At 45.6% G+C, this 23,566-nt stretch overlaps 1 protein-coding gene across 5 annotated transcripts in view; it reads right to left on the bottom strand.

The window, feature by feature from the left end:
• The window catches only part of LOC121879650, an 84,596-nt gene that overhangs the window by 27,007 nt on the left and 34,023 nt on the right, over positions 1 to 23,566 (bottom strand). For all 5 annotated transcript variants that reach the window (XM_042386330.1, XM_042386333.1, XM_042386334.1 and 2 more), the window contains exon 3: positions 5,611 to 5,787. In XM_042386330.1, the coding sequence (XP_042242264.1) occupies positions 5,611 to 5,787 (177 nt within the window). The remainder of the gene's footprint in view (positions 1 to 5,610; positions 5,788 to 23,566) is intronic.

Raw genomic sequence — 23,566 nt, 5'->3', positions numbered from 1 at the left:
TTGTGGTGGTTGCAGGTGAGGTGATGATCTGTGGTGATGATGATGTAGCACCTCTCTGTGAAGGAGGTAGAGGAGGTATAAGGACCTGGTCTCTCTTAATGAAGGAGGTAGAGGCCTGAGGACCTCTCTGAAGATCTTGGAGGAGGAAGAGGAGGAGAGGATGAGACGGCGGAAGAATACAGACGATCACTGCACTGAACAGTGTGACTCCTTATATAACACCACAGCCTCCCGTGAATAAATTATCGGGATGGTAGAGTTACGTTAGTACTGGATGGTATAGATGGTACTGTACGTATTATAGGCTGAGTAGATGACATAAAACAATAACACCACTTACCAGGGGACCAAGATGCTGCAGGTGAGTGATACTTGATCCTCTAATTAAACAACAGGTAGACAGATGTAAATATTGTTAATTAAAACCGTCTACTGTCGAGATACACCTGTTATGGGTCACAGGTGTATCGCTAGAGGGACACGACACCTCCGGGATCACTGTTCATTACCGGTAACGCACAAGGTAATAACGCGTAGGTCATCACAGGTAACTCACAGGTCATCACAGGTAACGCGGTAGGAGAGGAGGACGCTGACGATCAGGTGTGAACACGGAGACGCTTCCTGCCACACTGGTGATACTGCTGCTGCTACTCGTGGTCGATAGCTAGGTGGTCACGCCGCAACCTACCATGCACTCCCTCCTCCTCCTACTCCTCTCTCCCTCACCCTCTCCCCCTCACCCCCTCTCCCTCACCCTTCCCCCTCTCCCTCCCCTCGTGTCACGCCGCAACTCTCCCCTCGTTTGTACACCTCAACCCCCCCTCTTCCCCCCTCCCCTCACTCTCCGCATGCTACTGTCTCTCGCTTCCTCTCTTTCTCTCCCTACTGTTCCTATCTGTGTTCTTCATCCTTTAATCTCTCTCTATCTATCTCTCCCTCTCCTTCATTCCCCTCACTCATCACTTCTTTTCGCCTTACCCTATTCCCCTCACACCCTTCTCTTCTTCTCTTCCTCCATCTGTTTCTACCTCTTTATCACACTCCTGGTCGTCAATCTTTCTCTCTCTCTTTTTCTGTCTGTCTGTCTGTCTCTCTCTCCACGCCTTTCTCTTTCTCCTCTTCCCCTCTGTTTCTCCCCTTTCCTCCTCCCCTTCTACACTTCCTCCCCTCTACATCACGCACATAACAATCGCTTTTCCTCTCTCTCTCTCTCTCTCTCTCTCTCTCTCTCTGCCTGCCTGACCACTGAAGACACGATTACATCACTGTGTCCACCAATCCTTTTTCTCTTCCTCCTCCTCCTCCTCCTCCTCCTCTCTCTTCCTTCCTTCCCTCACTTCTTCTTCTTCCCTCCCCATAGGTTACACACACACACACTATGACCCGACGTGGTCCTCCTGACGGGTCTGGGGGGAGGGGGCATTACATCTCTGTCTGGCGGTGACACTGTAGGCTGCAGAGGATGTATACTTATGGCTTGAGTGCGTGATCATACATACATACATACATACATACATACATACATACATACATACTTTTCTTGTTTCCTATGTGGTTATCAGCGTGTACATGGATCACGCGCACCTACAGTGATTTATTTACCTACATACATACATACATACATACATACATACATACATACATACTCAATATATTTCTTCATAACACTTCTTTAAATATTCTAATCGTATATTTACCCGAATAAAACCTCCTCTCTTGTTATTTTTTTTGGTACATTTATTACGTTGGTTAATATTTCAGTAGTGTAGGAGCTTGTGTCGAGGTCATATACTGCAAAGAATTCGTTGTGTTATGTTGTGTTATGTTGTGTTGTGTTGTGTTATGATGTGTTGTGTTGTGTTGTGTTGTGTTATGTTATGACCTTTTATAACACAGTAATGACAGTCTCTGTACCTTGACCTGGTTGCCATGACGACCTTATAACACCTGAACTGTGTTACCTGTAGTCATATACACCATGGCAACTGTAATTTAAGTGAGTCCTGTCGTTGCCATATTTAGAATCAGGTGTTTTATGAGGTATTCACACACACACACACACACACACACACACACACACACACGCACACACACACACACACATTCCTCTAATCTTTTCCACCGTAAGTTGTTAGTGTATGATAATTAGCTAAAACGTGAACGATAATGAGGTAATAGTGAACGATAATTAACGAAAATGAACGATAACTACGATAATTTAATTCAGCGTAAACAAATTATATCGCCTGGCAGTAATATGTATAATAACCAAGGGATGATAAGGGTATAACATCACCGTAACATAATCATATACATATGGGCGATAATCAGGCAGTATTGGCGGAATTATCACCCGTAAATACTCGTGTTTATAGTCAACGCCGCCGCGGAGGTATTTAAACGCGGAGGGAAAAAATAATTACTCAGGGGAATTATTTAGTGTATGGTGAAGTGGTGTTGTGTATAGTGAAGTGGTGTTGTGTATAGTGAAGTGGTGTTGTGTATAGTGAAGTGGTGTTGTGTATAGTGAAGTGGTGTTGTGTATAGTGAAGTGGTGTTAGATATAGTGAAGTGGTGTTGTGTATAGTGAAGTGGTGTTGTGTATAGTGAAGTGGTGTTGTGTATAGTGAAGTGGTGTTGTGTATAGTGAAGTGGTGTTGTGTATAGTGAAGGTACAGGTATAGTGAAGTGGTGTTGTGTATAGTGAAGTGGTGTTGTATAGTGGAAGTGGTGTTGTGTATGGTATGGTGTTGTGTATAGTGAAGGGTGTTGTGTATAGTGAAGTGGTGTTGTGTATAGTGAAGTGGTAAGTTGTGTATAGTGAAGTGGTGTTGTGTATAGTGAAGGGTGTTGTGTATGGTGAAGTGGTATGTTGTGTATGGTGAAGGGTGTTGTGTATAGTGAAGTGGTGTTGTGTATGGTGAAGTGGTGTTGCATAGTGAAGTGGTGTTGTGTATAATGAAGTGGTGTTGTGTAGTGAAGTGGTGTTGTGTATAATGAAGTGGTGTTGTGTATAGTTACTAGATTGTGTATTTGTTTTGTGGTTTTGAATGTCATGTATACCTTGTGTCTGTCTGTCTGTGTGTGTCTGTCTGTGTGTCTGTCTGTGTGTGTCTGTCTGTGTCTGTCTGTCTGTGTCTGGTTCGTCTGTGTCTGTCTGTCTGTGTCTGTCCGTCTGCGTCTGTCTGTCTGTGCTCGTCTGTCTGTGTCTGTCTGCCTGCGGGTTCGTCTTGTCTGTGTCTGTCTGTCTGTGCTCCGTCTGTCTTCGTGTCTGGGTTCGTCTGTCTGTGTCTGCTGTCTGTGTCTGTCTGTGTGTGTCTGTCTGTCTGTGTCTGTCTGTGTCTGTCTGTCTGTGTCTGTCTGTCTGTGTCTGTCTGTGTCTGTCTGTCTGTGTCTGTCTATAATATGTGTGTTTGTCTCTCATGTCTGTTTATCTGTCTTTAGTTCAAGTGTCTCTCTCTCTCTCTCTCTCTCTCTCTCTCCCTCTCTCTCTCTTGTGTCTGTCTGTCTCTCCCATATCTGTCTGTCTCTCATGCCTGTCTGTGCGTGTGTCTGTCAAAATATAAACACATCCAGACTTAACGATCCAACGCCCATCTGTAAACGACTAGTTACAAATTGACAAACTGAACATATAAACAACCAACCTCTCAGTGTATAGTAAGTACTACCAGGTGATAATTAACCTCGAGAGACGACTGATGACCTGATACAGTACCGGAAATATTATGTAAAAAAAATCAAAGAATATTACATAAAAAAAAAAAAATATCTTAATTATCTCCAAAAATTAATTAACAGGTGAGGTGTTAATAGATATAGTGAGGTAATTAAGTTATCTACCTGAGGGTCTTCACCTTGGGTTGGCTATAGTGAGGGGATCAAACCTGACTGTGTGGATAAGAATGAGGGTGTGTGGGTGGGTGGATAGGTTGGTGTGGGTGTATGTGGGGGTGTGTGGGTGGGGTGGGTGTACTGGCGGGGAGAAAACACTTATACCTGTGGTGTTGAGAGGTGTGGTGTTGAAAAGTGTGATAACTTAAGTTCAACACTAACTCTTTATCACCATGACAGGACGATGGCTTAAGCCTTTAAGGACGACGATGGCACTACGACTGTCAACTGATGGAAGCGATTTACTCAAGAGGGATGACTACCAACACCACGACCAGCAACACAACGCAACACAGTATCTCAACTCACAAGGTAACAGTTTCTAGTATTCGTTTAGGTATTTCTCGATAATGTTGCTGTGTTTATTATTGAATGATGATTTAAAGGGACAATTTCTTCACACTATTCCTAAGTTACTCTCTGATATAAAAGCTTTTGTGACGTAGATACAGGAAGCGTGGGTATAGAATTTTATTGCTTGATATAATTTCTATCTCCTTGGGAACTAAAGTGTATGGGTGAGAAATTATTCAGTCTTATTTACAAACTTTCTCTTATAATTGTTAAACCAAAAAAGTCTTAAAACCTTGGGTAGAGGTTTAGAAAGTTGTTGTGGTGTTAGTTTTTCAATTATCAAAGTCGTAAATTTTTTTGTGTGTAAATTGGAACCAAAGTTTATAGGTCAAAGTTGTTATACTATTAATTCTGAATAACTTTTGATGTATAACTCAGATACATATACAAACACATATAGATTATGTATAATGTGTCTCCTCGTTTCCCGTGATACACTAGGGCGGACCTCCATGTTTCGTTCTAGTGTAGTGATGATTGTGGGACCCGGATATAGTTCAAGGTTGTACTCCATGTGATTATAGCCGCGTCGGAACTAACTCAGCCGGATAACACCAAGGCAAAAGAGCCGCATACAGACTGTCTTATGTGTCAAAGTTCTTTACATCGTTAGAGTAAATAAATGGCTTTGTGGGTGGTGGGGGGGGGGGGATATACGTGATGATAATGTAAATACGATATAGTTATTTTTAACGATACAGCCACACGAACCAAACAGTCCAATTGGTGAGGATATGAGGATTGAGAATAACTTATATCTATTTTTATTCGTTTTAGTTATTTTTATTTTTTATTTTTTTATCTTTGTGTTAGTGTCGCTCTTAATTTGGTATGATAAAGTCCCCTTAATTACCTAACTACCACCTAACTACCCCTTAATTACCTCCTCTTCTTCCCTTTAACTCTCATTCCATTCTCAAAACACAATGTCAACAACAATTTTTTAATTAGACTTACCTGTTAATAGTACACGATAGAGAATAACACTTTGCATTAACTTACACACTAATTACTTACACTAATTACACACAATGAACTCCTCAACTCACTCTCTTTTCACCTCCTCTTACCTAAGATAATTATAATCGTCCCCCTTACACCAGGTAAATCAATGGACAGGGAACCCAATCATAAATTACTCTCATCAGGTATATAAGTCGATAAGTAACCCAATCAATAATCAATTCATCTCTTACCTGGTAGAGTTAAGGTTCCCCTAACACCAGGTATATATAATTCGACAGGTAACCCAATCATTAATTAACTTATATCTTACCTGATGGAGTCAAGGTCCCCAAACACCAGGTATATATAAGACAACAGGTAACCCGATCAATCATTAATTCATCTCTCTCTTACCTGATGGAGTCGACGTATTTCTTCTCCATCTTGAGGGCCACTTGGTGCTGGCTGGTGGAGAAGGAGCGGTAGGCTGAGGACTGTTCTGTAGCGTATTCCATCTGGGCCTTCTCGTCATGTAGAGCCGTGTGTTGCCAGCGACGTGCGCTCGGCTGCGAGTGGGGACATCGGTGCCGCCTGCAGGAGAGAGAGAACATCCAGTTTAGTGGGCGTTGGGGGGCGTGTGTATATCTCTCTCAGGTTAGAAGGCGTGTAGGAGGGCTTCAATGTGGGCGTGGGAGGGAGGGAGGGAGGGAGGGAGGCCAGGGCTGGATTGACCGGGAGAAGATGGCGTGGGTGAGACTGTGGGGGAGTTAGGGGAGGCCATGAGTGGAGTGACCTGGGAGAGTGTCTAGTGTGGGAGACAGAGGAGGAGACGAGGTGGAAGAATGAGAGAAATTGGCGTGAGAGAACGAGGAGACGTGAGAGATAGAGGAAGAGTCATGGTGTAGCAATTACGAGGAACATCACGAGAGGAGTAACGTGTGTGTGTGTGTGTGTGTGTGTGTGTGTGTGTGTGTGTGTGTGTGTGTGTGTGTGTGTGTGTGTGTGTGTGTGTGTGAGTAATTGAGGAATAAAAAGATATGTATGTGTGTGGGGGGTGTGGAGGCGTGGATACAGGTGGTGACCTAGACAGGGGGCAGGTAGCATCGCTAAATTAGGAGGTACACAGAGAAAAGGCAAGGTGTGTGTGTCTGTGTGTACGTGTGCCCGTGTGTGTGTGTGTATGTGTGTGTGTGTGGCACTCTGTGTGTGTGTGTGTGTGTGGCATACCGGAGAAAACCAGAAAGCCTTCAGAGTTGTATAAGAGATCGACAATTGGGGGCTGAGCAGGCCTGTTGATAACATCTCTTACACACACAGACACACACAGTATACAATATATGCTACCCCTTCCTATCCCGTCACCACCCCACACACGCCACCACGGCTTCCCTAGCGTGTTGTGGTTTGAAGTTTATGAATCATAATAACACATCGGAACTGTATGTGACGCTGTAGAGAGAGATATACTGTATGACGGTAGTGTTTAATGACCTTGTTACAGCGTCTCCCAACCATAACACATCTGTCACGCCGCCAGTTTGTGAGGGCCGTATGATGACACAGAATGATGCCATAGTTAGAGAGAGGACGTATGATAGAGAAGGATAATGACTGTCTGGTCGTTACTCATGATTGATATTACCTTGACGTGTAGTGAAGGAGGAGGAGGTTAAAGAAAGGAGGTTAATTTGTCGTTTTATTGAATTGTTTGAAGTGGTGGGGTCAGTGTGTGTGTGTGTGTGTGTGTGTGTGTGTGTGTGTGTGTGTGTGTGTGTGTGTGTGTGTAGTCTTTTTGAATCTTTTAATTATTTGTCCGGGCTAGGAGAAGGGAGAGATAGAGAGGGGAGAAAGGAAGGAGGGAGGGGAGGGAGGACAGGGAGGGAGGGAGAGAGGGAAGGAGAGACAGGGGAGGAGGGGAGGGAAGGAGAGACAGGGAGGGAGGGAGGGAAGGAGAGACAGGGAGGGAGGTATAGGCCGTGGCTTAATGCTCGGTATAGTGAAGAGTTTGCCCAGTATAATTCCGGTATAACGAGCCCTATAATCCCGTATAATCTGAGGTAATATTGTATAACGAAAAAATGTGTCCGGTATAGGAGTCCGGTATAGCGAGAGATTAGTCCGGTATAGCGAGATATTATCCGGTATAGTGAAAGTTTATTTACCAATAATTTGATGTTTAAAATAAGTTAGAGAAGAAAGACCACGGACCATAACCATCCCAGGGACCATGGCCAGACCACAGACCATAACCATCCCAGGGACCATGACCAGACCACGGACCATAACCATCCCAGGGACCATGACCAGACCACGGACCATAACCATCCCAGGGACCATGACCAGACCACGGACCATAACCATCCCAGGGACCATGACCAGACCACGGACCATAACCATCCCAGGGACCATGACCAGACCACGGACCATAACCATCCCACGGAATACGGACCATGACCAGACCACGGACCATGACTAAGGACAATACCCAGGGCCTCTACCATAAACAACTAACCAAGAGGAGGAACCATGGCCACTCATCACGACCACTGACCATAATCACAGACTACGACCACAGACCATGACCTTAGACCATGATATATGACCATGGACCATCAATTTACAACCACGGACCATAAACCACAACAATAAAAGCGAATCATGAAAAACCTCAAATCACAAAAAAATGACGACCATGAACACGACCACAAACCCAAAGACCATTAACCACAAACAACGGACCATGACCATGACCAAGGGGTGCAAGAGGAAGAGGTGGAAGGAGAAAGGAGGAGAGGCATATCCACAGACCATAGTCCCCCCCCAACAATGCACAGATGACCTCTACTACAATCACACAAGAGCAAAAACGACAGACAGACAGACAGACAACAAGGAAAGAAAGTTGGGGGGAGGGGGGTGGGGGGGGGGGGGGGGGGGGGTGGGAGGGAGGTGAGGTGAGGAGGGGTGGGTCATGAGAACAGCAGCAGTCATGGGCGACGAAGCAGGTGTGTGTAGCAGACGTGCAAATTATACTGCTGTAGGGAGGTGAAACTTGTGCTGGTGCAGGTGAAGGAGGAGGAGAGAAAGTGGGTGAGTGAGTGAAGGAAGTGGGTGAGTGAGTGAAGGAAGGATGTGAAGGTGAAACTTGTGCTGGTGCAGGTGAAGGAGGAGGAGAGAAAGTGGGTGAGTGAGTGAAGGAAAGGATGTGAGGAAGGTGAGGGAAGGAGAAGAGGAGAGGAAGAATATGGAAAAGAGAGGGAGAGAGAGAGAGAGGAAACGAAGAAATAGAGGAGAGAAAGGGAGAGGAGGGAAGGACACCCACACACACACACACACACACACACACACACACACCCCGTACACATCAGACAGACAGACAGTGTGTCACGGTAAGGTACAGAGGAAGGACCCCGTGTAATTATCCTTTATGAGGAAAAACATTGGAGGGAGAGTGAAATTCCTCCCTTGAGACACACACACACACACACACACACACACACCGCCTCTTTATCTGCCCCTCTCTCTCTCTCTCTCTCTCTCTCTCTCTCCTATGTTATCATTACTCTCCTCATCCCGTGTAGTGGGTGTGGGTGCTAGCTGACAGTGTAAACAAACATGGCCGCCACCGCAGTAGATGACTGTACACGGCCTCTGTGACTAAGCTCTTGTACACAGTCGGGAAACGGAGGCCGGTGAAGTCATCGCTGAGTGTGTGTGTAGTGATGATGACGAGGACGATTAATTGGAGAGACGAAGACGATAAGGAGAATTAATTGGATTGACTTTACTATACTGTCACTTGTGTAGATGTTATTAAGTTAAATCTAAAATACCCTTCACTTTCTCTCGACCTACAGACCCTCTCCTCTCCTCGCCCCTCCTCTCCCCTCTCCTCCCCTCTCCTCTCCTCCCCCACTGGCCCCGTTTCCCCTGGCACATGTCCTCTCCCCCTGGGGCGGCGGCCCTGGAGGCTTTCTGCGTGTTTCTAGGTGACCCTGACCCCGAGGCGCCCCCCCCCCCCATCTGCAACCACAAGCTGGGTGAGGTTAGGTGAGGGAGAGAGAGGAAGAGGGAGGGAAAGAGAAGGAGGAAGGAGAGAGAAGCAGAGAGGAGAGGGAGAGGAACTACCATCTAAACCCCATTTCCTGACTTGACTATTATTATTATTTTATTTTTTTGTGAGTATGAACGTAATGTCAGTCATCGTCTTGTATAAAGTGTAAACATTCAACTCATCTTAACGGGACGAGTTTTATTTTTTTTGTCACTGATTTTTATGTTTTTGGATGTTTTTTGTTTTGTATTGTTTTTTGTTTTTGTGATAGGATGAGTATTTGTGGGGGAGAGAGAGAGAGAGAGAGAGAGAGAGAGAGAGAGAGAGAGAGAGAGAGAGAGAGAGAGAACACCCCCAAGTACACAAACCAGTTCAACACACTGCTACAATATATTGTTTGTGTAAAGCGACCAACACCACGTCAGACCAAGACCTCATAGGGTGTAACTAATGCGAATTGGTGTACAGTATTTTATAACCCGTGGCTGACACTCAAGGCTGACGGCTGACTTTTGACACCTGGGCTGTGAAAGGGGAACGCATTTAAAGAACCAAATTTCTTTGGACGTGTGTGGTAGTAATGTTATTATTATTGTGTGTGTGTGTGTGTGTGTGTGTGTAGTAATGTGTGTGTGTGTAATAATAATAATAATAATAATAATAATAATTAACGGTTTATTGAAAGAGCTTGACAGCCAGAAGGCTGAAAATATACAGTTACATATTTGGGGAATGGGTTTCGAATTACAAATAATATACAAGTAACATAAGTGACACAAATAAGATATATAATAACTAGATGGGGAAAAGCTCAAGCTACAGTTCATTTCAACATAGTGACAGTGCAAGGAGTAGTGTTTACTGGGAGTGAATACACTGGTTTATTACAAGTTATTGATAATTTTTACAATGGTTGGGACTGGGCTGTTCTTATAGCGATCAGTTCGTGCACGTATGGGCTGGATGCGGTTGTGGTGTCGAACAGCAATTCTCGGACTCGGGATCTCAGGTGGTAGTAGGAACCGGTGTCGGGGATGGTGTAGAAGCTTCTTACCAAATTTGCAGATGAGGTCGTGGTGATGGTCAGTGTGTGTGTGTGTGTGTGTGTGTGTGTGTGTACCATAATAAACAAAAAGGTACTGGAGGGTGTATTTGTGTTTACGGTAAACCAGATGGAGCAAACCACCCCTTCCCCTCTCCCCTCACCCCCACCCTCCACTTAGTTTTCCATTACACACGCTAATTGTATAAGCTGAGCCCAGTATGTGAATCCAAGCAGGTGTTGCTTCACTTACCATCGTGGATTACCTTCAGTGTTGTATACGTGGGGAACTGTATGAGTACGTGGGGGTATTGTTAAGTAGGGAAAATTTTTATGTACGTTGAAAAGAGAAGAGAGAGAGAGAGAGAGAGAGAGAGAGAGAGAGAGAGAGAGAGAGAGAGAGAGAGAGAGAGAGAGAGAGCACTATACTCCTTATCATAAACCTGAATAAATACCAACATCAACGAAGACAAACATATAAATTAAAAATAGTCCCAACACAAAAAACACCGCCATGACACCTCCATCTCCTCCTCACCTCTCACATACAACCCCACTCCCCAACACACTCCCCAACACACACTTTCCCAACACACCCTCCCCGACACACTCCCCCACACCAGGCACGTTAAGACTAAACTCACCATAACAACAAACTGGTTTTAATTCTTCACAAAAACAGAACAAGAACAGAACAGAAACAGAACAAAAACAGAACAAGAACAGAACAGAAACAGAACAGAAACAGAACAAGAACAGAACAGAAACACTCCCAAATACAGCGAGAGCGGGTCATAACAATGGAGTCTACATCTTGTTTTGAACTCGTTAAGAAAGACTCCTTCGTTAAATCCTCCTCCTCGTTAATGGAGCTTAAATAACAACGTACAGGCCTCGTTAAATGGTTGACTTGAACTAAATGGCGTCAGGATTGTTTTGAGACTATACTTAGGAGATACAATTAAGTTAAGGAATATTTGCCTCTTAACTGGGGATAGGGAGGATGTTAATACGTATCTTAATTCATTGATACCTAACCTAACCTAGCCTAGCCTAACCTAACCTAACCTAACCTAGCCTAACCTAACCTAATCTAACCTAACTTAACCTAACTTTCAATTAGTATATCCGTAATGGTGTTAATTAACTCCTGAGACTCTACTTCAATGTGTTTATTCTCTCTCTCTCTCTCTCTCTCTCTCTCTCTCTCTCTCTCTCTCTCTCTCTCTCTCTCTCTCTCTCTCTCTCTCTCTCTCTCTCAGCATCATCAATTAGGGGAACAACAGTCACCTATATAATCACCTCGTTCCCCTCAATATGGTGGAAGCTTTATAATGTATTGTTGTCAGCTGCTGTTGTTGTCTTCACGCTATATATGAGAGGCTGTTGGGTCAGATCCAGTTCCTTATACGTGGTGACTGTGGCCCCATAAATCCTGACTCCACCGCCACGCCGCCTCCGTTTAAAGGGCTGGATCGTGCGAGTGTGGAGTGAAGGGGAGTGAGGAAGGTATGGAGGAATGAGGAGAAGGAGGTGTGTTGGTGGGTGTGTGTGTGTGTGTGTGTGTGTGTGTGTGTATGTGTGTGTGTGTGTGTGTGTGTGTGTGTGTGTGTGTGTGTGTGTGTGTGTGTGTGTCATAACAGTCTCTGAATTATTGTTAGGTAGACAGGAACATAGGAACTGGTGCAGGATATACTGGAGGAAGGACATATATGGTTGTAGGTTAAGATATAGCGATTCAGAGGATGATGGTGAGAAGGATAACATGTCAGGCAGGATAGAGTGGGTGTGAGGACAGGTTATGGTGGTGGTGGTAGTGGTTAGGGTGGTGGTGGTAGTGGTAGTGATGATGGTCCCGGCTGCCCAACCCATCGTTCACCTCAACTCTTGTTCGGTCGGGGCACTGCTTACCTGTCGACCTACCTATCTATCTACCTACCTGCTTGATAGACTCTCTTTATCTGGCCTGCCTTTATCACTATCAACTCCCCCAATCTGCCTGCCTGGCCTGCACCACCACTACACCTCCCCACACACACACACTGTTGCATGATACACATTCTGTTTAAAAGATCTCCCTCATACCCAACACCACCCACCTGCCCCTCACACTTCCTACCCCACACACACCACCACTACTACCCCGGGCACCACATTCAAGCAGAACCCCAACAAAAAATGGACGAAACGCCATTACCTCCCCTCACCACCTCCCTTCCCCCTACCACCTCCCCTCCTTCACCACTTCCCCTCCCCCCACTTCCCCTTCCACACTACCGCCTCCCCAGTACCCCTACCCCACCACCTACCCACCTGTATTCTTCCCTCGGGTGCTTGGGGGCCGACCGTGGGGGCACCTCTGGAGACCTGTTCCTTCCCTACAGTCTACCGAAAGTCACCTTGGGAATCCCTAAATCCTTCCCTTAGGGTGATGTGCATGGTGGGAGGGGGAGGGGGTAGGGAGGGGGAGGGGGGAGGCACCGCTAGATACAACACCAGGTGAGGTTCAGGACCCAGGCAGCTGACCCCCACACTCTGCCCAAGACTCGCCCGCACACTCCTACAGTCACCCTGGGTATCGGTCGCCTCGAAAACACAACATGGTGTGTGTGTGTGTGTGTGTGTGTGTAGCCGCTGGTGAAGATGACTGCGTGGTTCACGAGGCAATACTGACCTGCTAGTGAATCACGGCTAAGTGGTTCACTAGGTATTGGTGAACCGTGACAAGACGCTAACCCGAATGTTGGTTCCTTGCTCATGAACACCTGGGGGAGTTGAAGGGAGGGGCGGGGCGGGGTGGGGCGGGGCGAGGGTAGGTGCGGCTGGGACGATGCAGTGGGGGGAGGAGAGGCAAGGTGAGGGACAGAACGACCCAGGCAGGGTAGCCCCGTCTCACCACAGTGCAAAAGAACCTTGCCAGTGTCCAACTGTACTCTAAGCTTTGTCAATAAAATTTTTAACGAAGTGTCCACTAACCTTTTCTACCCTCTCCTCTTCTTACCTCTTTATCCTCTTCACGTTTCCTTCTCTCCCCCCTATTCTATTCTCTCTCTCTCTCTCTCTCTCTCTCTCTCTCTCTCTGCCACACCCTCCCTTAGTATGCCCTTCTCATCCTTTCTATGCCCTCCATTATCCTTCCTATGCCCCCAAACCTTAATTTACCATGTCCTCTCCCTGCCTCGTCGTCTCCGTCCCGCCCACGCCCACTCGTGTTGTGTGAGAGAGAGAGAGAGAGAGAGAGGCGGAGGATAATTACGTGAGATGGTTTTTGTGATGTTATTATTCCTTGTTGAGCCTTGTTAGGGGTGAGCTGAGCTGCCCACCACTACCACTCAGTCGCTGAGGAGGGGGTGGGTGGTGGGGGAGTGGAAAGAAAGGGGTGTTGGTGGAGGGAGTAGGGAGAAAAAGGTGAGGAGGTGTTGGTAGGTAAAGGAAAGAAAGAAGGAATGAGGAGGAGGAGGAGGAGGAGGAGGATGAGATGATGATGGAGGCGAGTGAATGCCTAATAGAAGGCAAAAGGACCAAGATTAGTGTGTGTGTGTTGTGTGTGTGTGTGTGTGTGTGTGTGTGTGTGTGTGTGTGTGTGTGTGTGTGTGTGTGTGTGCGTGTGTGTGTGGCAGACTGGCTCTCTCTCTGGCACTGACACTGCGGTAGGAGGATGAAGAGTGGCAAGGATACAGCCATAGGATATTATTTATGTGTCTAGGTGGCCTGGCGGGGTGGGGTGAGGGAGGAGGGCGAGAGGGGAGAGTCATGAGAAGAGGCAAGTAGGGAAGGGGAGAGGGAGAGGGGGAGAGGGGTATCGTGAGGGGTAGAGAGAGAGAGAGAGAGAGATCAGCGTGTCTAGTCCCTGCTTAGAAATTTCAGAAGCTGTGTTTAGTGAGAGCAGTATGACCCGTGTATGTGTGTGTGTTGACTAATGATCCTGGTAACTCAGACACGTAAATCCTATCAATCTTACGAAAAGGGTTTACGGGACATGGGGGTGGGAGAATGAGGGAGGGGGAGGGAGGAGAAGGGGGCAGGGGGTGTCATTGGGGTCCAGTCCTCCACTTCTCCCTCCCCCAACCTTTGCTCCCTCAACCCACCTCAACACACTAGACCCCCGCTTGCTGTGGCACTCGAGTACAAAGCAGCGTGTGTTCCTCCCATGGTGTGTGTGTGTGTGTGTGTGAGAAAAACACCCAGTAATAGTATGCAAGTGTTCTGATCTCCATAAAGGCAGTAATTACTTGCTTGTGTTGCTCTGGTCAGCCCCATCACCCCCCTCCCCATCCACCCTCTCACTGTTGCTTGTTCTCTCTGCCTCCTTGACTCACTGTATTAGTCTGATGATGTAGCGAACCCTGTGTGTGTGTGTGTGTGTGTGTGTATGTGTATGTGTGTGTGTGTGTGTGTGCGTGTGTGTGTGTGCGTGTGTGTGTGTGTAGTATCAGGTAGTATTGTCAACCTTGCTGCAGTAAACCAAAACATACTCAACATAAACACAGACACATTGCTTTTAAAAACATCTAGAAACACACACACACACACACACACACACACACACACACACACACACACACACACACTCTCTCACTACAGGAGCTATGTGTCGTGTGTCCCTAACAGCTATAGAGGACCTATCTTAATAATTCATCCGTGTGTGTCGGCCAATTAGCATTACACTCCCTCCCCCTCCTGAGTATGTATCCAATACTCGTCTAAATGTATCCTATGACTCCTACATGTATCCAATAGTCGTCCAAATGTATACCTGACACATGTATATTTTTCCTCGTTTTCTTGACTATCTCTTATGTTCGTTCATTATGTATTAACCTCAATTCGTGGACAAGTGGTGGCAGTTTTATGGTGGTGGGGTGACCAACCATATTTAGTGGTGGTGTGATGAGGCTGACCGCACGTCTTCCACAATCATAGGGCCGTGTCAACCACACAACCACAACAGAAGCATCATCTACCCTATCCTCCCCTACAGTACCTCCTTCGACGCCTCCATCATCATCGTCGTGGTTATGATTAATCGTCTGACGTATCTTAAACGTAAAGATCGTGTTTCCTGACCACCTCCTGACTCCTCCTGACGCCTCCTGACTCCTCCTGACTCCTCCTGACGCTTCCTGACTCCTCCTGACGCCTCCTGACTCCTCCTGACGCCTCCTGAACTCCTCCTGACGCCTCCTGACTCCTCCTGATAACTCCTGACTACCTCCACTACCACAACAAATCCCTCCTCAACCCTCTCTCACCCCCACCTCACCTCACGCCCACCTCCACCTCCAACCTCGTCTCACCCCCCAACAACCGGCAACCAGTTTACGAGGTCAAAGTTCAAAGGTACAAAACGAGACAGTGTACACGTTGGTTGACCTCTGACCTACTGTCTGTTCAACTGTTGACCCAGAATCGTCGTAATAGAGATTCGGTTTATGTGTTGTGTACTGTGTTCCCGTTAACCCGTTATAGACTGTGGTTTAACCCCTTTGAAGAAGATGGTTTAACCTCTTTGGAGACGATGGTTTAATCCCTTTGAGGACGATGATTTTACCCCTTTTGAGGACGAAGGTTTAAACTATCATCCTCAATTATTAATCTAACGTCCTTAAAGGGTTAAAACATCGGCCTCAAAGGATTAAAACATCGGCCTTAAAGGGTTAAAACATCGGCCTCAAAGGTTTAGTTCCACCAAATAGTGTGTTTAGGTAAGGCCTCGGTACACGACTCTCCCTCAGGTGGTGGTGTTGATGGAGGGAAGGAAGGGGGAGTTGAGGGATGGAAGGATGAAGGAATGAAAAGGAAAGAGGAAGGAAGGAAGGAAGCAGGCAGCCTACCGTTACATACAGTTTAATAACATCACCCTCGTATCGTTGTTGTTAAGGCGTTGACTCCGTGTTCTGGCATGACAATCTGACCCGTATCTAGTCGGTGGTTTAGTTATGGTATTGTTGTATTGGTTTAATGGAGTGTTTTAATGTTGATTTAGTGGTTTAATGAAGTGTTTTATTGATGATTTAGTGGTTTAATGAAGTGTTTTATTGATGATTTAGTGGTTTAATGAAGTGTTTTAGTGATGATTTAGTGGTTTAATGGAGTGTTTTATTGATGATTTAGTGGTTTAATGGAGTGTTTTAATGTTGATTTAGTGGTTTAATGGAGTGTTTTATTGATGATTTAGTGGTTTAATGGAGTGTTTTAATGTTGATTTAGTGGTTTAATGGAGTGTTTTATTGTTGATTTAGTGGTTTAATGGAGTGTTTTAGTGATGATTTAGTGGTTTAATGGAGTGTTTTAATGTTGATTTAGTGGTTTAATGAAGTGTTTTATTGATGATTTAGTGGTGTAATGGAGTGTTTTATTGATGATTTAGTGGTTTAATGGAGTGTTTTAATGTTGATTTAGTGGTTTAATGAAGTGTTTTATTGATGATTTAGTGGTTTAATGGAGTGTTTTAATGTTGATTTAGTGGTTTAATGAAGTGTTTTATTGATGATTTAGTGGTTTAATGAAGTGTTTTATTGATGATTTAGTGGTTTAATGGAGTGTTTTAATGTTGATTTAGTGGTTTAATGAAGTGTTTTAGTGATGATTTAGTGGTTAAATGGAGTGTTTAGTGGTTTAGTGGTTAAATGGAGTGTTTTAGTGATGATTTAGTGGTTAAATGAAGTGTTTTATTGATTTAGTGGTTTAATGAAGTGTTTTATTGATGATTTAGTGTAATGGAGTGTTTTAATGTTGATTTAGTGGTTTAATGAAGTGTTTTATTGATGATTTAGTGGTGTAATGGAGTGTTTTAATGTTGATTTAGTGGTTTAATGGAGTGTTTTAGTGATGATTTAGTGGTTTAATGGAGTGTTTTAGAGGGTTTATTCAATGGTTTAAATCAGTGGTAAGTCGAGGTATGTTTTTCCCAATGGCTTGATAGGTTACGTAAGACAGGTAAGGCTTGACATATGACCAGGTGGCACGTGTAACCAGCTGTCACAGGTGGTAGGGGGAGAGGGACGAGGTGGGAGTGGTGGGGGGAAGAGAGAGAGGGAGGGTGGTGGGGGAAGAGAGAGAGGAGGGGTGGGGGAAGGAGAGGGAGGGGCGGTGGGGGAAGAGAGAGAGGGAGGGTGGTGGGGGAAGCGAGAGAGAGAGAGAGGGAGGTGGTGGGGAGGGGGAAGAGATCTGTTTATACCTGTCTCTCACTGTTGAGATAATAGGTTTGTTTTCTTCTGTGTGTGTGTGTGTGTGTGTGTGTGTGTGTGTGTGTGTGTGTGTGTGTGTGTGTGTGTGGAAATAACACCAACTTGTCACAACTCTTTAAAGAATTTCTGTGTCATAATCTGGGTCGTGATCTCACTCTTGTATTATACTGCGGGAAATTACTCAACCACCTTCTGGGTAATGACTGACGAACATACATACATACACCTAGTTTAACCTTTATACACCAGTGATGTTAACTACGGGTGATGTTAGATGTATTGTTATCAAGGAGGGAGCCGGAACCTAACCTAACCTAACGTCAAGAGAAAGAGCTCGTGGATGTGTATGTCATTAATAACAACACAGTCAAGACAGCCATGGCGGTCGACAAAGCCTCAGTCAGACACCTGCGGTTTGGTCTCACGTTTCAGGATCAGAGTTCAATATGTCGTCAAGGAGGAAATCGGGAGGATGAGGAGGACGAGGAGAGGTGGAGGACGAGGAGGAGGTGGAAGAAGAGGAGGAGGAGGAGGTGGCGGCGAGACTGGAAGCAAGGAGATGGTTCGCAAGCGTCCATGTGACCACTGGAGGAGGAGGAGAGGGAAGGGAAGGAGGGGTGGGGGGAGGGAGGAAGAAAAGGGAAGGGGAGGGAAGCGGAGGGAAGAAGGGGGATCTCTGATGATGCCTCTCCGGATACAGTAAATCAGAGCTAGGATAATGGACTTCGCTCTTTCCCCCCCTCCCCCCATCCCCACCTCTCACGAAATCGGAAACAGTTAAAGTAATAAACTTCTCGTTGCCTAAATTTGATGAAATACGTATAGCGAAGGACAGGTGGCGGCGGGAGGATCTTCTTCTTCGGGTTGGTGTGGCTGTAGAGGTCTCCTGGTGGGGGTGTGACCTCTGGACCACAACATTGCCAGTAATTATTAGGGACCCGTCACAGCAGGACTCACGCTCTGTCCACTCCTCAAGGTCACCCCTAAATACACTACACCGTCACCGCCTTCTGCTGCTACTATATTGCTACCACTCCAGCAGCACTCTCCACCATCACCTCACACACTCACACACACACAGTCATCAACGACCTCTCACCCTGATTTCTAGAGCGAGGCGTGTTTTCCATTTAATAACCCCACCATCCGTGTGTGTGTGTGTGTGTGTGTGTGTGTGTGTGTAGCTGTAAGAGGGTTAGTTTAGTTTAACAAATTTATTGACAAATCCTGAAGTACAGTTTGCCTATTCCGAGTAATTCAGTCAGGTCTTGACACTTCTCTGCCACGCAGGACGTAGGTGTGTGGGAGGGTTGGAAGAGTAAAGGAAGGGAAGGGGAGTGAGTAATTGGCGTGTGTGTCTCAAGAGAAGGAAGAGGGTGATGTTCCTTCTCCTCCTCCTCCTTCATTTATGTAACAGCACGCGTCACTTCCGGAGCAGTACCGAGACCTCATAGTTGTTGTTGTTCCCAGTTTATTTAGGTTAGGTTAGGTTACGGTGGGGTTAGGTTAGGTTAGGCTAGGGTAGGCTAGGTTACGCTGGGGTTAGGTTAGGCTAGGTTAGGTTAGGAACACAGTGAACCGCCGCAGTGCCCCTGGATGTTATGAGTAGAGTACACGGGTCTTTTTTAACCCCTTGAGTACGATGACTCTAGTACTGAAGGGGTTACGTTATGTACTCATGGGGTTAATTCATCGTATACACTCACACACACACACACACACACACACACTCTCTCTCTCTCTCTAGTGCATGACCCGTAAATTCACCAATTGAATCATTGAGAGCAACAGCAGCAAGAGTGGGTGGTGGGGGCGAGCCTCAACCAGCAACATGGTATTAGAGTGGGTGGGTGGGTGTGGGTGGGTGGGTGGGTGTCTTGTCGTGGATGATTACGTATTTAACCAAAGTGAAGGGACGACACTCAATGGTAATTTATATCAAGAACTCTCTCTCTCTCTCTCTCTCTCTCTCTCTCTCTCTCTCTCTCTCTCTCTCTCTAGATTTCTTTTCCTTTCTCTTTGTCTCTTTCTATTCTCTTTCAAATAATAACTTGAGATAACAACAACAACAACAACAACAACAACAGTAGTTCTATTCACTGGCCAATAGAATCATTCCTCAATTTTACTAACTCCATGACGTAACAAACACACAAACACCTATAACAAACACACAAACACCTAAAACAAACACACAAACACCTATAACAAACACACAAACACCTATAACAAACACACAAACACCTATAACAAACACACAAACACCTATAACAAACACACAAACACCTATAACAAACACACAAACACCTATAACAAACACACAAACACCTATAACAAACACACAAACACCTATAACAAACACACAAACACCTATAACAAACACACAAACACCTATAACAAACACACAAACACCTATAACAAACACACAAACACCTAAAACAAACACACAAACACCTATAACAAACACACAAACACCTAAAACAAACACACAAACACCTATAACAAACACACAAACACCTATAACAAACACACAAACACCTATAACAAACACACAAACACCTAAAACAAACACACAAACACCTATAACAAACACACAAACACCTATAACAAACACACAAACACCTAAACACACCTTAAAACAAACGCATGCAAACACCTAAAACAAACACACAAACACCTATAACAAAAACACACAAACACCTATAACAAACGCACAAATACCTAAAACAAACACACACAAACACCTATAACAAAACACACACAAACACCTATAACAAACACACAAACACCTAAACAAACACACAAACACCTAAAACAAAACACACAAACACCTACAACAAAACACACAAACACCTATAACAAATACACAAACACTCTTAAACAAAACACACAAACACCTAAAACAAACACACAAACACCTATAACAAACACACAAACACCTAAAACAAACACACAAACACCTATAACAAACACACAAACACCTAAAACAAACACACAAACACCTATAACAAACACACAAACACCTAAAACACTGACCTACCTGAGACGACCTTAGTGAGTGACGAGTGAGGCGATAGTGACGAGTGAGATGATAGTGACGAGTGAGATGATAGTGACGAGTGAGACGATAGTGACGAGTGAGATGATAGTGACGAGTGAGACGAGAAGTAGGTGGAGGTCAGGTGAGAGTGAGTGAGAGAGGTGTGGAGGTTAGGTGAGAGTGAGTGAGAGAGGTGTGGAGGTTAGGTGAGAGTGAGTGAGAGAGGTGTGGAGGTTAGGTGAGAGTGAGTGAGAGAGGTGTGGAGGTTAGGTGAGAGTGAGTGAGAGAGGTGTGGAGGTTAGGTGAGAGTGAGTGAGAGAGGTGTGGAGGTTAGGTGAGAGTGAGTGAGAGGGGCGGAGAGTGGGTGAGAGGGGCGGAGGGTGAGTGTGTGTCTGTGTATCAGTGCACACCCTTCTTGATACTAATCATTATACTGGCACGCCCTTAAAGCTCTACCCACGCCCCCTAAGCTCCATTCACGGCCATCACACGCCACCCACGCCCCTGAGTATCACCCACGCCCCTGAGTATCACCCACGCCCCTGAGTATCACCCACGCCCCCCAGTATCACCCACGCCCCTGAGTATCACCCATGCCCCCTGAGTATCACCCACGCCCCTGAGTATCACCCACGCCCCTGAGTATCACCCACGCCCCTGAGTATCACCCACGCCCCTGAGTATCACCCACGCCCCCTGAGTATCACCCACGCCCCCTGAGTTTTCCCAGCGTCCCCCAAATTTCATCTGCCTTCCTTTATTTACACGCCTCATGTCTACACGGCCACATGACAACACGCCCACAGGTCTGCACGCCCGCATACCTCCACAAGCGCTTGCAAACGGTTACTGTCATCAGAAGGCAATCACGTTATCTCTCCCAGGCCAGGTGCGACCAGGTGCGTGCGTCATGCAAGCACACGCTCACACAACACACAGCCACACTCACTCAACTCACAGGCACACTCAGATAACACGCAGGCACACTCAACATGCAAGCACGCTCATATAACACGCAATCACACTCATATAACACGCAAGCACACTCATATAACACGCAGGCACACTCAACATGCAAGCACACTCATATAACACGCAGGCACACTCAACATGCAAACACACTCTATCAGCACACACTCAAATTCAATCATCACTTAATCAACTCAACTCAACACACTCAATGAGGTATTGTGGTGAGGTGATTGTAGATGGGTGAAGGATAGAGAGAGGATGGAGGGAGAATGAGGGAGAGAGAGAGAGAGAGAGAGAGAGAGAGAGAGAGAGAGAGAGAGAGAGAGAGAGAGAGAGAGAGAGAGAGAGAGAGAGAGAGAGAGAGAGAGAGAGAGGGAAACGAACATATAATATCAAGGAAAATTAAACTTACTATTAAATTCATCTCCAAGTCATCACTACTACCACCATCACCACCATACCTATACCACCATCATCATCACTACCAACCCTACCATCATCATCATCCCCACTATCACTACCACCACTACCACCATCCCTACCATCACCACCATCCCTACCACCACCACTACCACCATCCCTACCATCACCACCATCCCTACCACCACTACCACCATCCCTACCACCACCACTACCACCATCCCTACCATCACCATCAAATATTAAGGCCAGGCGTGGGAGACTCAGTGTGTTGTAGGTAATAGTCTAGCACGACCCAGATCCGTGAAGGCTAACTATGTTGATGTTTCTTTATCATTGTTTTGGCTTAGGATAAAAGAACTTATCTGAATAGCTGGTCAATTTAAGCTTTTGCTGTGTGTGGGGTCATGGGTGTGTCTCATTACTCAGTTTTTAAGCTTTTTCCTGTAGCTGGGATAACCTAATCTGAATAGCCAGTCAATTTAAGCTTTTGCTGTGTGTGGGATCAAATTAACGTATATGTAACTGGTTCATTTAAGCTTTTCTTTTTACTGTGAGCAAAACGACGTATCTATCTACCCAATTTAAGCTTTTTCCTGTAGTTGGGGATAAAATAACTTCCTTAACTGGCCAATTTAAGCTCAGTGGAAGACATAGACAGCAAGAGAAAGTCTGTGAAAGAGATTATCCGAAAAATACCAAGTGTGAGGAAAAAAGTTGTAATATCCAACGAGTAAAAATAAAATAAACTGTGATATTTTTAACATGTAAGACGTGAGGGAAATCTTGAGAGGGTTTATCGTCTTTCAGTGGCCAGGGTCCATTAGTGTGGAAGAGTGTGTGTTTTGTAGTGAGTGGGGGGAGAGGGAGGAGGGGGGAGATGGAAGAGGGGAGAGAGGGAAGAGGGGAGAGAGGGTACAGGAGAGAGGGAAGAGGGGGATTGGTTTTATATAAGAAGTGTCATGTGGTAGAGGATTGGCTGTATATGGAGAGAGAAAAGGGGGAGGAAAGCCAGGTGAGAGAGAGGGGGGGACGCCAGGTGAGAGAGAGGGGGAGGAGGAAGAAGGGGGGGATTTGCACTGGGTGACATACACTCTTAAGTGAAAGTGGCGATGGTAACCCACCTTGCACTACCCCTTCTCTCTCCCCCTCCCCTTCTCCTTCTCCTCTCCTTCCCCTTCCTCCCCTGTCCTCCCCTTCCCTCTTCCCTCTTCCCCCCTCCCCCTTGTAAGTAAATAGACTAAATAAAATACGACTTAATTATTCAATTTACGATAAATTACAAAATATTTCTTCCATTTTCATTTGATTGATGATTAATGATAATAGGTGATCAGGTGAGAACAGGTGAAGTAATTAAGGTGACAGACTGTAAGAGAACCAACAGGTGATCAGGTGAGTTAAGGGGATGAGGGTGACAGGTGGACCAATTAAGGTGAAGGAGAATTGAGAGATACTGAGAGAAGGTGAAGAAGTAATAAGAGACACCTGAGAGAAGAGGTAGAGAGAATTTAGGTGAACATGAGAGAGAGAAAATCGTAATTAGGAGAAGAAGAAGTAAAAGTAGGTGAATGATAAGACACAATAAAATAAGTAAAGAGAGAAGACTGAACGAGGACATTGGCTAGAGAGAGAGAGAGAGAGAGAGAGAG

This window comes from Homarus americanus, unplaced genomic scaffold (assembly GCF_018991925.1).
Source record: "Homarus americanus isolate GMGI-L3 unplaced genomic scaffold, GMGI_Hamer_2.0 scaffold47790, whole genome shotgun sequence".
Classification (NCBI taxonomy): Eukaryota; Metazoa; Arthropoda; class Malacostraca; order Decapoda; family Nephropidae; genus Homarus; species Homarus americanus.
This window is presented reverse-complemented; position numbering and strand designations above follow the sequence as displayed.